Consider the following 18,467-nt stretch of genomic DNA (forward strand, 5'->3'; position numbering starts at 1 on the left):
AGTAACACAAAATTAAAGAAATATTAGTACTTTATTACTTAACATTTTCAGATCAAAACAAACTCAAAATTCAGCTTTTAAACTTAACTTTTAGTATTTCTTATCTTGTGCATTTCAGGATGAAAATTAGCAGACACAACTAAACAGCACAAGAATATAACATATGCAACCCTCTGATTGTTAACATTCTCACCTTAATATTATGTATTACACAGAATTAGTTAAAGTTTTGCTTAATTTTACTTTTCTTACTTATTTCCTACGACATAATAAAATATGTAATACTTGCGGAACTTACCAGTCAGTTTGTTTCTTATGTATAAAGGATGCAATCAATTCTCCACTGTCAGACTTGTGGATAAACATGTTTGGCCCACCATTAGGATTGGCATTTGACACTGAAAAATGGTTTGAAATTAAAATAAATGTACCTAATATACAACAGACTTGTCACATTAAAATATAACAATTTAATTAACAGTTTGTAAAATTATAAATTTATTGTAGAAACAAATTATTACCAAAAACTAGACAGAATATTTGAAAAAACTTGTATAGTTTTAAACTGATTAAAAATAACATACTGTATAGAACAGTTTTACTTTAATTTGAGATTAGATCTTTTTTAAGTGCTTAAATAGCTCTTTTAGTCGCTGTGTCTCGAGGATATGAAAGTTATAACCACAAAATTAGAATTCAATTTACCAATCTCACCTGTAAACGGCTGCCACGACATAAGGTATGTCCCTTTAGGAGAGAAATGTATGCAGTAGGTCTTGGGTGAGGGAATGGTAGTCAGCACAGTCCAAGTTTTTGTAGAAACCACATTAATGCTGAAACATCAAAAGTAAATCATAACCATGGACAAGTGCAAGTGACGTTTAAAAGAAAGATCACCATTTTTATTATTTCTTATTAGAATTTGTTAGAAAAATTAAGGATATTCTATTTTTTCTAAAGGTTTGAAACCCAAAAATTTAAAATTAATTTTATATAATGAACAAGTAAAATCAAAGCTAATAAAAGAGTTTTACATTTTTTGATTGTACAAATGTTGATCCACATCATTGGACTTAACACGTTCAGTGCGGGCCCCGAGGATCCGCGGGGTAAGCGGCGGCGTAGCAGTGCGCGCCACGCGGATCCGCGGGGCGTTGCCATAGTCTCGACTATTGCTCAGCGTGAGCTCAGCTCTCGGCCGGGACGGTTCGTACTCGTTGAGCGTGGCGTGTGGTTCCGAGTTGACCTTGACTTGTACTTCGTTTCTGTTTCCCGCGTTTTTAGCATGTGCAAGTGATGCGTTCTTAGTGAGTTGTTTATTTATGTGTAGTGACATTGTACTATTGTATTATACAAGTTTTATATCGCATTTCACCATGTCTGCCAACCGTGCTACAGAAAATAGTGCTACTGACGATGAAGCATCAGATGTGGATAGTGAATCCAGTGGAAACACTGCTGTTGACAGTTCGGGTAGTGATAGTGAAGATATTGTAATAAACCCTTCATGGGTTAATAATACAAATGGACTAAGACAGATCCCTTTCACCGGAAACAATAGATTGCTAGTAGATGTACCAGGTAATGGTTCACCGATTGACTGGTTTTTTATGTTGATGGACGACCCATTCCTCCTCTCATTACTCTGCCAAGAAACCCAACCCACAAACTTGTACAAAATGAAGAACGGGATAAAAAGGGTGACAGAAAACGTAAAGATTGTAGGGTATGCTACAAGAATGAAAAGAAAAGGAAGATGACAACATATACATGTTCTGTTTGTCCAGGTAAACCAGGACTTTGTGCTGTCAATTTTGTTTGACATACATCACAGAGGCCAGCAGTAAAAGCCATGCCCTCAAGACCTTGTAAATATTGTATATAGTTTTATTTGTTTTTGTTTTGCACTATATAATGAAATAGTTTTAAATTGGATTGTTTTTACGGTAGCCACTCGCGTTATTAGACTTTTTAGCCGCGCTCTGTGCGACAAAACTCTTTCCGCGTACTGACCCCGCGGATCCGCGGGTCAATCTGTGACGTCATGTAATCCGCCATTTTGGATCACAGACGTTATTATCTGCCCATAAATCAGCCTCTGATAGCAAATAGTAAGTGTATTAATAAATATTAGACTTTAGGTTCTGGGGCAATTTACATGTATTTGCCGTCAGCAGTCAACGTGTTAATGTCTGAAAATTATTTTTTTATTTGAAAATTTTAATTTGTAATCATTTTAACCCTTTGAGTGCCAAGCACCGATTAGATCAGTCCACGGATATTTCCGAAAAGTGTTGAGAGCCGATGACTAGATCGACTTTTCGAAGATTTATTATTCTCATACTAAATGTTGACATATGGCATTGTACTGAATGTTGACATATGGCATTGTACTGAATGTTGAAATATGGCATTGTACTGAATATTGACATATGGCATTGAACTAGGTCTCATTTTTTATACCTAGCAGTGATCATTTCTGGCTGGTTTATGCCTTCCAGTTGAACCTACACTGGGCACAGCAAAAACGGATGTGTCACTTAAATCTGGGCAACCTTATGGATGTCCAGGAGCGGCACATCACTAACCGCAAATGTTGAGATTCTGGGGTTCATGGGCAACTCGATAAGTCTAGTCTTCTGTGGGAGATGACTATTGGGGTTGGGGGGTTTGTTCCCTAACCTCAGAGGTTCTTGCTAGCATCAACAAAGGTGTGCCACCCCCTGCCTACTTTGACTGGAGAGGCTGGTTCAAAGCTGGCCTCACCTTCTTCTGGAGAGACATGACTTTGAGATGTAGTGCCCTAATTTTTCCTCATGGATCTCGATAGGAGGTGGCCCCTACTCCCTAACCTAACCCATCCTGAATATCCTGTCACTCCAGAAGCATCGCGAAGGTTCTTACAAAACTAAGTGCAATTTATAAGCTTCTTGTCCTAAGAGAACAAACAAAAAATGCGGGAGTTGATTGTTGGAGTTGTTGGGGTTTGTTCCCTTAGTGTCAAAGGTTGTTGCTAGCCTCAACATAAGGATACTTACATGGGAACAATACAAATTTGCATACCAATGTATTAAGATTAAAAAATTAGAAATTTTCTCTATTAACACCTAAAAAAATTAAATTTTGTTGTATCATTTTTAATTTTAAAACTTTAACATATTTACTATCTAAATAAATATTATACTCATATCCTACTTTTCTCCTAGCACAATAAAAGTAAAATTACCCCATTATGTTTATTTTAGAAAAGGTTATGAATTATTTTATGAAACAATACAAAAATACAAAAAAATCAAAACCCAGTTATAAAGATACTTTTTTTGAAATTTGGTATGTTTGTTGTGGTATGTATACAATGACCAATAAAAATATACATAATATACATATAAATACCGTACATTAAGATCATACAGTTACAATTGTTGTACTCCAATATTTAAATTGTGTCTGTATTGTTCAAAAAATTATTACAAGTTATAGTCTACATTCTCCTACAAAATAAAATAAAAATCATCCCATTATGTTTTTCCCATTAAGTTATGAATTATTTGGCTGAATACTTATAAAACACCAAAAGAGTGTTTGGCACTGAGAGAGGTGGTCTGTCATAAATGCTTGGCACTGACAGTGCCAATCACTCAAAAATGCTTGGCACTCAAAGGGTTAGACTTGCCTAACATACTAAATTAGTACTTAAGTAATCAGAAGTTTATCAATCAACTTTGGTGCCTATTTAAAGATTTTGTTGAAACATGCTGATTCAGACATGTTACGTACATTTACAAAAATGTAGGTTATAATATAATAAAACCCCTTACCATCCAGTGGTTTCCACACAAAATGAAAACTATAAAACTGCATGGAGTCTTAAAACAAACAGTAACCTGGAATTTATTCAGTGTTGTCACCTGAAGTAAAAACTATAACGACAAATTAACAAAACAATTTTAAAATCATGAACAAATGTTTTTAATATAGGATTGTAAATTTAGAATGTATTAATACTAAAAGGTCTATAGTCCGATATAAAAAAAATCCTGAATGACATGAAACTAGTTATTTTTCTGATAATAGCGCTGACAAAATATTTTACCACTGCACCCCAATGCTGATGATCTTTATTCATTTCTATCATTTTTATTTTACAAAAGAGAACTGTAACAATAACATATGCATAATTTAAAATGTTATTAAATAATATAAATGCTCACCCAATCAAAAACAAAACACAGACCAAATTTACAATAAACCACATCTTCTTTCCCGCATATTTGAATCAATCGTTGATGTATTTATCAAGCTCAACAACAATTTATTGAAAATGTGTTTTATACAAGTCTCCAAAAGCGAACTTATACAATCACTAGACAAATGGCACATACGATGTTGTTGTTCTCATAGCCCTGACTGCACAAAAACTGAAAAAAAAACTTGAAGAACAAAGTATTTGCAAAATGGTTTTTAATCATTCATCAGGGCAAGGTGAGTGCTTCAATTAACTGATCTCAAAGTGGAGTAACTAAGTGATCATTTCTAGTATTTATTATCATAATATGTACTTATAATTTTAAGTTAATCTTAGTCTTAGTTTAATATAAAAAAGGCCATGAAAACATCACACTTTTCAACAGAAGTTATAAATACAAAACTGCTTCAAGAATTAAGAGGTCATATTGGTAATAATAATAAACAAATGTTCTAGATTTGCCACTTTGGTGGTTAATATAGCTTTACAGGGGGAAAATCAAATACATTTGACTTACAGTAAGTAACAACTTTTTATCAACTTTAAAAAATTACATTATTATTATTTATTCATTCATACTTACTTAGTGCCATTAGCCCAGGCGAAATATTCTCCTTGCGGACTGAAGAGCATAGCACGACATACCTTGCTGTCATCTCGCTTGAACCCTGACATAAGTTCATAGCTTGGAGGTCCCTGGTTCACGCTGATACCAGTGGAACCTCGTACTGCAATCACAAAGAATAATATAACTCTCATTAACTATTACTACTATCCTCCAGACTAATGCTTAACACTTATATTAGTTCAGCAATACTAAAATCGAAACTATTACTACTCAGCAATCTAGTAATGGCTCATAAACTACAGAAACATCTTATCAATGTTCCTGTCTAGTGGGCAAATATTTCACAAGTATGCTTCTGAGCCTTTTGCTAGTCAGATTGTACTAAGAATCTACAATATAATGTTCACTACAGTAGTATAAACAAGTCAAGAAAGACAATTTTTGAAATTTCCAACAACATAAGTTAAATGAGGAAAGTAAAAATAGTAACTCAATGATAAGAGTGCTGGTATTAAAGTTATTTTTAACTAATCTGTGTCAAACTGAAGCACATAGCCTAATCCAAAGGATTCAATGAACTTTGTATATAATATTTCCTGAAATTCTACCTTTCTTGTACATGTCTGAATCTAAATATCTGTGATACATGACATTGTGTGCCACTGAGACACAAAAATGCTGATTGACAATCCCACAATGTTTGCATCAGCCTTAGTTTCTCACTTAATATTCTTGTAAAAATGGAACTTTAGAAGTCCACATTAACTGGTGATAAAACTTGCTTCCTATGTAATATTCCATTACAGTAACCAAGAATTATCTAAAAAGTTTATTTACATGGTGCAAAATAAATATTTACATGGTCTTTTTTGAAGTGCTGCTGGATTTAATGGAGCAGAGGACAATAGTTAGAAAATAAACATTCTATGAAACTTTATGTTTTCTCCATATAATAACCTACAACAAACAAATAAGTGTATTCTGCCAATACGATATCTCAAATAAATAGGAAGCATTCACCATAAAGTTGCTAACCTGAAAAGATTAATACTTCTTTCAAAAAGTGAAGTTGGTTGGGTGGATAATGCTCAGGAAGCTGTTAAGACTTTCTTCATGTTACTTATAGCAAACTTCTTTGAAAAGAGCATGAGAGATCCTCTTCAAAGGGAGTTATGACAATATCTCAAATATTTTGGCAATTACAATTTTGCTATATAAATAAACCTCCTTTCTTTATATAGAATATCACAGGCTATCCATCATATACTGGAATGAAACCCTACAACAAACTACCAGATCATCTGAATGACAACCCAGGATCTATAAAGAGAAACCTATGGTGTTGGCTGCAAGATCACGCATACTACACACTCGATGAGTTCTTCTCATGGAATGATGAATCTTAATAAGACCTCTCATCTATTATATAAAAATGAAACTGTTCGTGTGTAACAGCATCACTCACAAACGGCTGGACGGATTCGCCTAATTTTTTTTTTAATTTGTTCGTCTTGATCTGTAGAAGGTTATAGGATACTTTTTATCCCTTTCCCGATTCAGGATTCCGCCCCACTGGTTACAGAAATACCCATAAGAAATGCATTGCAGCAAACATATGTTATTAAGTGAAAGAGTCTTTTCAAATTTTTAATCAGCTGTTCTTTGTAAACATATATAATGCGACAAAAAATATATTTATATATAATTTAATTACTACACTTATAGTTTTAAAGCATAGAGTAAGCTTCTGCAATCACTGTTAAACATAGACTTTACTATCCAGATAATACAATTCAAATTTGACGTAAAAATTCACCTTTAACTGCAATATTTATTTAATATAAACCATGCTCATGCTTGATCAGAAGAGCAATGCAGATATCATAATTACTATCTTACGTTGGCTACAAATATAAAGAATGTTATAAAATCAACCTTAGTTGTTTTTTTTTGACAGAAGTATCAGGAATGTGGTACATACCTTCATAATGCGCCCAAGAAGCTCACGAAGGAACGACTATCAATTATCTCAGCAATGTTTAGAATGTGATAGAAAATGAATAAGTGAATATAGTGTACTGTTTTCAACGGGAAATTGCGTGCGAAGCCGCGGGAAACTTATTGAAATGCGCAGCGAAGCGCGCCGGGTCCGCTAGTTTAATAATAGAATTCACTTGTAAAAACTGTTTGACTCTGTAACATATGTCTTAATGATATTGTTAATAAAGCATATTGTCTATTGTCTAAGATAAAAAAGAAAACCTATCTCGTACTGTTTTACATTGCTCTAGAATGTTGGAAGTTAAGATTTAGTATAGCATTCTAAATATCAACTTGCATATGTACAGTAGAAAAAGTAACATTACCCAAAGTGTTTTACATTGTGGGATTTTTGTGGTTTAACCTTCGCAGTTTATACAATAAAAGTAGGTTTTATCTCATGGTACTAAACATTGCTTACAGGAATATCCGTATTGTCTTATTTTACTTTGTTGTGAACATTATAAATCACAAAAATGCTGTAAATGTGTAGGAACTAAATTTATTTATTTACGACTGTAAGGAAGTAAATTAGATTGCATGTCACTTGAAAAATCAATAAACATGCATGCTAATTGAACGGAGGCCAAATTTTCTTCAGTGCTTTAAGGGTTAATAGTTCTTGGTTAGGTAAATTACTAAATAATACACTTATAAAGTATTAACACAAGGATACATTAAACATCCAATTAGATCTTTCCATCTTTTACAACCATTTAAAAAATGTTGATTGCGTAAAATGTAAACTGTAGCTAGACTGCTTTATGATACAGTATATGGAAACAAACTGGGTAACAATAATTTGCTCAACCTTGGTTTTTTTTAGTCAGATATTAATACCAGTCTCAACTTTCAAGGAAATACATTGCAGAACTACTATTGTAGAATACTATTTATATTGAATCTGATGAGAATAAAATGTAACACGTCCTAATACTACTTGTAATGAATTATATCTAACAGGACCAGAAACACTCCAAATGACTTTGATTTTCACCCAGTTCTGTCTCAAAGCAACATAATTCCCCAGACAGTGGTCCTGAACATACTGAATAACAATGTAATAGTGCTGCATGGCACAGAGCTGTGACATGTTCATTCACACAAAAAAGCACAGACACAATTATTCAAATATTATTTGAAAAATGTAAAATAACATATTATTTAATATATTTAAAATAACACATTCATTTACAAGCATATTGTGAGGGGTTGTATGTATGTGTTTCCATGACACTGTCCAGACAGGCCCGTTCCCAGACATTTCTTTTTTTTTTTGACAATTTTAACAAGGCCTCAACACATGTCTATTTGAAGAGACCATGATGGTGGTGGTGCCCAGCCGAATATCTTTTGCGGCACCCGCCAAAGCTCAATACGGCCCTGTGTCGGACCATAGTCCCACATTGCAGGTAGAACTGAGTCAAAAGAATGTAAATATATTTCATATATAGAATAAGTTTGAAGTTTTAGAGATCTGTGGCAAGTTTTCATCACATGACAGCCAAATAAGGCTAATTGTCCAAAAACATTGTGAAAAATTGGGTATGGCTTACTGTAATGTGTTTGCTAATGGAAAATGTGGATTAAAAATTAGCTAAAGAATACTTAATGCGATCTCCAGAAATTTCAGACTATGGAAAACTTCTGGGATATTTTTGTGAAAGATATGGTCATGTAGGTACTATTTGCTAAATTAAGCTAAATTTAAAGGTATCTCAGTTATAAAACCAGAAGCAGAAATCAATTAAAGCAGGAGATAGAAAGCTTTCTGATACTTGTATGAAGATAGTGTAATCCATATAATTATTAATAAGTTTTGTTATTCGTACATTATTTCATTTAATACAGGGCTTAATAAGAGGAAGTTCTTAATGTGTTTTACAAAATTGAGTTCTTGAAATTATCATTGGTGTCCAGTTGGAATATGGTGAAACACAATCACACTTTAACTTGTTAAGTTCACAATATTTGAACCTGTTACTATGGGGTCAAAAAAGATGTGTGACATAGTCAAGTAGTTTGCAATTAAATTGAATGGGTAGGCTCCTGTGTCGACAAAGCTGCAAAGAGGAAGACGAGAATGACATGGACAACGAAACTGTTGCACAGGTCCTGTTGGGACAACACCATGACACATAGTGTGCTCAGAATTCACTTATTGCGCATTCCTTTTACAATAAGGCCTTTACAACACTCGAAACAATTTCCACATTCACATTGAATTTTAAATTAAAAATCAACATCTTTACAAATATGTCATAAGCTCTAGACTCTTCTGGTAGATACTTATTTAAAAACATTCATCATATGTCAAACTTTATTGTAGTAATTAATCTTTGAATCCAAATGGTAATTGAGGAAAAGACAGAGATGTAATTATAACTGTTAGGAAATACATATTTAGACTTGGAACCTACATTTAACTTAACCTCTATATACTGACAAACACCCTCAATAAATCAAACCTTTGTATTTCTAATTACTCAATATATTGAATTTTTATCATTCCCATTTTAGTTTGATTTATCAAGGCACAAGTGTACTAAACAGGTTAGTAAAACCTAATTCAGTCCAGTTTTTTAGGCCGCAGTATAATAAGCAACCACCAAATCAATATCATCCTTTTGTTACATTATTAAATGTTACAATATAGTTGTTTTGTATGTAAATATCATTTTACTATGAATTTTTAAAAAGTAACTGATGTGCATTTGGTGTATCAAACGCAAGTGTACTGATCTCAGTTTAAAGGTAAACAAACATCTCCTACAGCTTAACAAAAATTCTCAAGAGATCAGCACAATTTATCACCACTTCAAAATTAATAACGCATTTCCATTGCTATTTTACTAAGGCCTTTTCTAATATGCTTGAAAATATATTATATTTTAACTTGTTTTAACTCATTACAAATATGTAAGTTCTTTATTTTTCTTGTTCCTAGTTCTTTATTTATCACGTTATTACTTTTATAAACATAAAAAACTGAACAAATACTATAATGTAATCTGGAATAACTGTTCGGTACAACATTTTGGTCTCGGTAGTTTTTAGATAATCAGATTACTCTGATATATTAATGATTCTATTAGGTCTATGGTGATGGCTGCTTACTATACTGCAGCCAAATATCATTTATTTAAATGGTAATTATTTTTTTAAAGTCATTACAATCAATAACTTCAGTAGTTCTAAACAACAAATATATTCCATTTGATAATATGTTTTGGTGGTCACTCATACTGCATGCCTGAAACTTGCGACTTTTTAACTTTTATCTTTCATCACAAAGCATATTGCTACTGGATTCATTAATCAATTATTTTTATTTCTGCTCTTGGGTAATAGTTTAGAATACTTTTCTTAGATACTGAGACCAAGTTTTGAAGTTAGCACATTTTTCTCACAAAAAGTAAGGTTATGTACAAAAATATTTAACATATACATCTAATTAGCCTGGGCCTGTATTATCTTTACATGATAAATATAAAAATAAAGATTTTCAATTTGGGTTTATAAAAGTGTTAAAATAAAGTTAAGGTAATTTAATCCAATTGCCAAACTATAAATAATACTAGTAGCCTAACATGTTTCTGTCGCAAGGTAAGAAGAAATTGATCAGTGTTGATGAGAATAATTATTATTTGATGTTCAACCATTCCCTTTGAGATTGAAGTTAGCATAGTCAGCTATATAACACTACTCAATTTTTGACTACGTTGCACAACGTACAGTATACTATCTCGTTACAGAATACCACACAGACCTATTACAGTAAATACATGGAAATGTGGTACTAACATACTTAAGTAAAAAACTAGATACTAAATACAAAAATCTCGTAAAATTTGCGTTTCACACAATTAGCAAATTTAATTTATTCAATAATAGCGTACATTTTAAGAAATATCAATCTAAGTAAAAGGCAATTTAAGAAAATATTGCCAATATTTACCAGCAACAACAGGGACAGCTGACGCCATCTTTAAACCCTGCATTACTATTAGACAGACAGACGGATGGATACCATGTGCAGTTGAAGCAGGAACTATGGACACCGCCTGAAGAATTATATCTTGTTTGGTATTATGGCTATATGTAATATCATGGAGGAATACAGATGAATATAGATAAATTTTCAATACATGTACAGGTCAATAAATTATAGTGCTCTTTCCGAGTATGCAAAAGGCTCTAATGGAATTAATGAATTATTATTTATCATATTTAATTAAAAAGCGATTTTTAAAATAAAAAGGTATATGTGGGATTTGGTAAAGCATTTGTACCACAGCAAACTATGTACGTAGTTTGAATACGTAACAACACAATTTTCAAATCAATTATACCGAATCAAACTGTAATAACTTCAATCAGCAAAATAAAATTCACGAAAAGTAAGCTTTGAATTTGGTAAGTAGTAAGCAACTTTGCCGAAATAATTCATTTTCAAGCATAACATTCAAAACATTTGGCACAATATGAAGTACAGTGTACGCATATATCATGGTTTAGTATTGTGTACAAAACTTCCAACAAATAGCGTACTGTGGAATAATATATTTCATATTTCTGAGGGAATAAAAATATGAAGGAACAGTTCGTTATAAGATTTCCAGGGAGTTTATAAATTACATAAATGCAAATGATTCAACCATAGAAAAATTGTATTACTATTTTGGGAAGTCAATTCACTACATACCACTGAAAATTAGTATTACCTTGAGATCAAGAACAAAAGCGTAAGGCTGACAGCGGTTCTCATTTAAACACCCATCCCAACAGTCATCATCGTGGGTTTTTTTTCCTTGTTAGATGATGTGTCGCCTTAAAAATGTTCATATCGATATTTTCCTCTCTTTGGTGTGTGCATGTGCATATGTTATCCAGAGCGCCTGTCACGTTCAGTGACATTGGTTGGTACTTGCTCCAATCTCTATGTACTCTGAAGTACATAATATTTGATTTTTACATACATTTTTCCTATTGATAACCATTATTAAGACGAGTTCATTGCCAAATATTAACAATTTTTCAATATTTTAATGTGCCTAAGCTTATGCCTTAAGGATTTGTTGACACCTGAAGAAGATTATAGTTTACAATCCACGAAATGTAGTATCTTATTGTTGTAACATTAATGATAGTAGACGTCAAAAGACTTGTTTTCTTTTCAAATAATCCTCAACAACTATAAGGCTTTGGACCATGTGACTTGGCACATGTATTCTTTAGAAGCTCTAGATGTGTACTAAGAAAGGAATTTTTTTAAATTCAACCTAATAACTAACTTGACTTGGACTTTGTTATTTGGTGAACATGTATTGTATTTGGTTCTGTGAAATTTGTTATAAACTTGCTTTTTTCTCGTGAAATAGTTCACAAACTGATAATAAGGACTGTTATTAATTGATTTCGTTTATTTTGATAATAGTTTTGATGTAGTTTACTGTTCGTAATGTAATGTTTTTTGTTCTTCCTGTTACATAACCTTGTCTTGTTTGTGTTTATGTTTTGATTGTTTACGTTTTTGTAGACTCTCATGATGCAAACAGTTTCCAGTTGTGAAAATGCTCTCACTGATGATAGTGCTCATGTTCTACATGATTACAGTTATAATCAGACAGCAGTAATATCTACAGGTATTCCAAACTCCCGAAACTCCGAGGAGAAAGAAAGTAATGACGGCATCCATTGGCAAACAGTGACTGGTTCATTCAAAAGACCTAGGAAATTGGTTTCGAACGGTCCCGACATATCGAAGAAATTGTGTTCAAACCCAAGTAGCTTCTCATTAACTACAAATAATCGTTTCGATGCTATTGGAGGGTCAAATACGATGGATGAGAGCACCACATCGACGCCGCCGTCTCATGTTGGCGAGGATAAACCACCTCCGATCTTCGTACCTAACGTTGTAAACGTTAAGAGCATGATAACCGATATTGAAACTGTTATCCCAAATGACAAGTACACATGTAAATGCCTCAGCCAAAACAAATTCAAAGTTAATACAACAACTATTGACGGTTATCGGAAGCTGGTGCACAAACTAAAAGAGCTGCAGGTCACCTTTCATACCTACCAAAGCAAACAAGAGAAAGCATATCGCGTGGTTTTAAAAAATATGCACTTTTCCACTGATGTTGCGGACATTAAGATTGCTATTGAATCCTGTGGGTTCCAGGTTCGCAACGTAATGAATATGAGACAGCATAAAACCAAAGCACCTCTTTCAATGTTCTTTGTTGATCTGGAACCAAATCCGTGTAACAAAGATATATTTAATATCGAGTACCTCCTTAATGCAAAAATTACCTTTGAACCACCGCTCAGGAAATCCGAGATCGTTCAGTGTAAGCGATGTCAAAGTTATGGACACACCAAAACGTATTGCTGGCACCCTTACAGGTGCGTTAAATGTGGCCAGAACCATGACACACGTGCATGTTTGAAATCCAGTGATACCCCACCCACCTGCGCTCTATGTGAGGGGGACCACCCGGCGAACTACAAAGGTTGTTCTGTGTACCGCGAACTTAAACAAAAATCGTTTCCCCCGATCAGACCCAAGGTACCTGAAAGTAAAACTCATGATCAATCACCTCGGGGAGCCCAAGAAGTGGTAAGACCTCCCAGTCCATCCACTGTTCGAATCCTGCCGGGACGATCATATGCACAGGTGGCATCCAACTCGATGTCTGAAGATAACAGTACTCAAAACGCTTTAAGTAAAACACTTAATGACCTTTTCAGCAAATTTGAAAAAATAATGATACAACAGGCTGAACAGATAGGTACTTTAATGAACCTATTGTCTTCCGTCATTTCGAAGCTAAAATGAATAATTTTTATAGAATAGCACTTTGGAACGCCAATGGCTTGAGTAACCATACTCAAGAGGTTAAAATATTTCTTGGTCTTCATAAAGTTGATATTATTCTTATCTCCGAAACTCACTTCACAGATATGACACATTTCAAAATTCCTTTTTACTCTCTGTATCACTGTAATCGTCCAGATAATACTGCTCATGGTGGTAGTGCGGTATTAGTTAAAAATAGTATAAAACACCATGTCATACCTGCTTATAAGTATAATTATATTCAAGCTTCCCGTGTTGTGATTGAAGACTGGTCAGATCCACTCACGGTATCTTCTGTGTATACCCCTCCTCGTCATAACGTTTCATACCAGCAATACAGCGACTTCTTCAATACCTTGGGTTGTAGATTTATTGCTGGGGTGACTTTAATGCGAAACACACCATGTGGGGCTCTCGGCTGTGCAATCCCAGAGGCCGTAATCTCCTTAAGACTATCAACGACAATAACTATCAATATTTTTCTACGGGAGAACCGACTTATTGGCCTACTGATCCCTTAAAAATTCCTGATTTACTTGATTTATTCGTGACTAAAGGTATTTCCCAAACGTACACACGTGTAGAATCTTGTCTTGATTTATCCTCAGACCATTCTCCATTGATCTTCACTTTAAGTTCATCTGCCATTACTACAGAGGGTCCACTGCGGTTAAATTCTAAATATACTGACTGGGACCAATTTCGATCTCTTCTTGATGAAAACTTGCATTTACACGTTTCCTTGAAGACAAATGGTGAAATAGATGAAGCTGTTGAATTGTTTAACAGGACAGTCCAGAAGTGTGCTTGGCAATCAACGCCGCATCAACGAAATGGAACCACTAATGGCCTGAACTACCCTCTTAGCATCAAGAAAAAGATTGCTCAAAAAAGAAGACTTCGTAGGATTTGGCAAAATTCCAGGAATCCTCGTGATAAAAACAACTTCAATAGAGCGGCGCGGGATTTGAAACGTTTGTTATCTAACTTCAATAATGAAAGGTTTCAGGTTTTTACTGCAAGTCTAACTCCTACAGAAGACACGAAATATTCAATGTGGAAAACTACTAAACACATGACTAGTCCAAGAGTGCCGATTCCTCCGATTATCTTGCCAGGTGGTGGCTGGGCCAAGAACAACAAGGAGAAAGCTGAAGTATTCGCTACGCACTTACGCGATGTGTTCAAGCCCAGTGACTCAGCTCAAGCTCCTGACCCAGAAATTGAATACTTATTAGAATCACCTACCCAACTATCACTTCCTGTTCAGCCCTTTACTCCCTCTGAAGTAACTGAAATAATTGTGAAACAATTGAAGCCATACAAAGCTCCTGGGTATGACCTCATTACAGGAAGGATTTTAAAAGAACTGCCGAGGAAAGCTATTATGTTTTTGACTTTTGTCTTCAACGCAATATTGAGAATTGAGCATTTTCCAGCACAGTGGAAATTATCGGAAATTGTCATGGTAGCTAAACCTGGGAAGCCTCCACATCAGGTTAGTTCTTATAGGCCCATAAGTCTATTGCCTGTGACTTCAAAAGTTTTTAAGAAGCTTTTTCTAAAACGATTTCAGCAAGTTATTGATAGCGGCAACCTTATCCCCAACCATCAGTTTGGTTTCCGCCAGAAGCACTCTACCATTGAGCAGATTCATCGTGTGGTCAATGTAGTGAAGGAAGATCTGGAAGCAAAAAGATACTGCTCGGCTGTTTTTCTTGATATCAGTCAGGCTTTTGATAAAGTTTGGCATGAGGGTCTCCTCTATAAATTAAAACTACTAGTTCCTCATTCTTTCTTTAATGTCATCAAGTCCTATTTGTCAAACAGGTTTTTTCGAGTCAAATTTCAAGACGAATACTCCGACCTCCACAAAATTGAGGCGGGCGTTCCACAAGGCAGTGTATTGGGTCCCATCTTCTACACCCTCTTCACATCTGACATACCTGTACGAGCCGATGTCACCATGGCCACCTTTGCTGATGATACCGCTATACTAGCCTCTCATGAAGTCCCAGGAATTGCATCCCAACGACTACAATCTGAGCTGGATGACTTGTCGGAGTGGCTTGTGAGATGGAGGGTGAAGGTTAATGAAACCAAGTCCACTCATGTAACTTTCACAACAAGGCCTGCTAACTGCCCACCTGTCTCTCTTAATAATGTCCTCCTCCCCCAATCTGAAGAAGTGAAATATTTGGGTATGCATCTAGACCGAAGACTAACTTGGCGTTCTCATATCTGGCACAAAAGATTATTTTTAAACTCAAAATTCAAAAAAATATCCTGGCTTTTAAACAAGAAGTCGAAATTATCATTAAGAAATAAGTTGTTAGTATACAAGGTGATTTTGAAACCTGTTTGGACTTATGGTATACAGCTTTGGGGTACAGCCAGTAACTCCAACATCGAAATTCTCCAACGTTTTCAGTCTAAAGTCCTTCGGAACATCCTGGAAGCTCCGTGGTATATAACCAATCAATTAATACATCAAGACACCAAAATTCCCACAGTAAAAGAGGAAATAACTCGCTACAGCAAGAAGTACCAAGACAAGCTGTATTCTCATCCGAACTATCTTGCGATGAACCTGTTGGATAATAGTGCGTCATTTACACGTCTGAAGAGACACTCAATCCTGGACTTACCTCTTAGGTTCTAATTTCAAACTTTCTTGTTTATTTGTGTTAGCTCTATCGCTGGATAGAGTCTAACTCGTGTTAATTTATTATTTTATCTAATTTACTTATTGTTCTAAGAATGCCTGAACAGATTGTAAATAAAATTGTAAAAAAAAAAAATTCAACCTATATGTATTTTAAATATTACAAACTAAGTTGATGTTGTGCATGTTCACTGTTTATCTCTTGACAAAGGAGCTGACCTATCGTTCCTTACAATATCTCGCTATGTACTAGTAAAGCTGAAATTTTCCACCAGTAGTATTTAATGGTCATCGTTTCAAAATATATAGTCGTTAAATAATTCATATCATAATTGATTTAAAAGTCCTCTTCAAATATTTTAAACAAATTGGATTTTGTATTTTACAAGGTGCATGGAAATTAACTTCGATCAGAAATAAAACTCACGAGACGCTCAAGAAACGCACGGGGTTAGTGGAAGCAAAAGTTTCCTCTCAGGATTTGGTACATGTAAGCTAATAGTAGAAGCTAATTTTTGGGCGTAAATATAAGAGTAAACTTTAATCTCAAAAACTGATAATTATAATAATTTCTTTTTTAATAAATTACTATTAATATATAGCTAATTTAGTGGCTGCAAGCCTAAAGGAAGAAAAGAACATATCAATTGAGGTCATATCATCTGGAATAGCAACGATTTAAGACGTTGTTGAGCAAAATGACAGCTATCGGCATTTATGTTATCCCTTAACTTAAACATTATTAACACTCCAATGCTCAATATTTCAAAAAAAACCAACTCATCTCAAGTTCTTCCAGAATGTAAGCTGATTGTCTGGAGCGAGTGTACTATGGCCCATAACAGAGGATTTTAAGCTTTGTACCTCAAAAATAAAAATATAACTTGTCTACTTTAGTACTTATGCAAATATTAACAGTACGATTTATTGTGATAACCTATATCCAAAGCACCTGTCATTTTTATTGTTTATTATATTACTTTGATAATATTTATTTATACCTGTAAAAATATTAATGCTGCTCCTGATTTTAGGTATACTAAAGATAATATAATGTGCAAATTTTAGAAGAAACTGGTGAGACTCCCTTAAGTGTATACGGGACCACCATAAAACGTTCTTCGACCCGGTGAATGAAATCCCTTCTGACAACCAGTACAGTCTATTTGTAAACAACTATTTTACATATTTGTCTCTTTTTGATGTATTGAAATCTAATGGGAATGATTACTGACACCGTTCGAGCAGACTGAACTAAGCATGCCCCACTAACCGAGTTTAAAACGCTCAAAAAGATGAAAAGGGGAAGGTATGAACAGTTATCAATTAACTCTTGTTAGATTCAATGACAAAAGTGTTGTAACATTAGCTTCTAATGAAGCTGGAGTACTTCCTATGGGGTCTTGCAATCGTTGTTGCAACCAGGATCAAAAGGTCTGTGCTAAACAAACATCCTGTGTTAGTTTATATCATTTGTATATGGGTGGAGTCGACAGACTTTAACCAAAATGTTTTATCCTACAACCCAACCATAAGAATGAAGAAATGGTATTCGTAGCTTTCAATTAGCCTACTCCTCTAAGTTACAGTATGAATAATACCAACCAACTGTATAAACTGTCAGGCTGGAAAAAGCTAAGGAGCTTCCCAGGATTTATTAGAGAGGTTGTTCAAGTGTATTTTTGGAGAATCGTCCATCAATGGGAAGACCGCTGAAGCCAGCATAAAGGCGAGTTCCAGTTGGTGTGCTGTTAGGTGGTGTTGGTGTTATGATTATGTATATTCCCAAGCAGATACTATGCAGCGTGTTATAAAAATACGACTAAGCAAATGCGGTGTAAAGTTTTGTAAAGTTCCATACATAATACATATAAGCAGCACTTATTTTACAAATAAATCATTTCTGTATCAATCTTCTCATTTTGTGTATTGTTTCTCCAATGTTTAATAATAATAAAATAAGTGTAATATGTTGTTTTTTTAATAACGCTTATCATTTTCTTTGCCAGTTGTCTTTAGCTTAGGGAGAGAGTATATAAAGGCTACTCCCAACGTCCCGTTAATGAAAAAGTCAATTAGA

The 18,467-nt window shown here is 34.3% G+C and overlaps 1 protein-coding gene across 1 annotated transcript in view; it reads right to left on the bottom strand.

Annotated features, from left to right (window-relative positions):
- The window catches only part of LOC124359847 (eukaryotic translation initiation factor 2A-like), a 40,446-nt gene extending 29,541 nt beyond the window's left edge, over positions 1 to 10,905 (bottom strand). Inside the window, exons 1-4 of the mRNA XM_046812932.1 lie at positions 10,813 to 10,905; positions 4,830 to 4,974; positions 715 to 833; positions 299 to 398 (exon numbers count right to left, since the gene is read on the bottom strand). Coding sequence (XP_046668888.1) covers positions 299 to 398; positions 715 to 833; positions 4,830 to 4,974; positions 10,813 to 10,855 — 407 coding nt within the window. The 5' untranslated portion in view covers positions 10,856 to 10,905. The remainder of the gene's footprint in view (positions 1 to 298; positions 399 to 714; positions 834 to 4,829; positions 4,975 to 10,812) is intronic.
- Positions 10,906 to 18,467: the final 7,562 nt, after the last annotated feature.

Source organism: Homalodisca vitripennis, chromosome 4, assembly GCF_021130785.1.
Source record: "Homalodisca vitripennis isolate AUS2020 chromosome 4, UT_GWSS_2.1, whole genome shotgun sequence".
NCBI lineage: Eukaryota > Metazoa > Arthropoda > Insecta > Hemiptera > Cicadellidae > Homalodisca > Homalodisca vitripennis.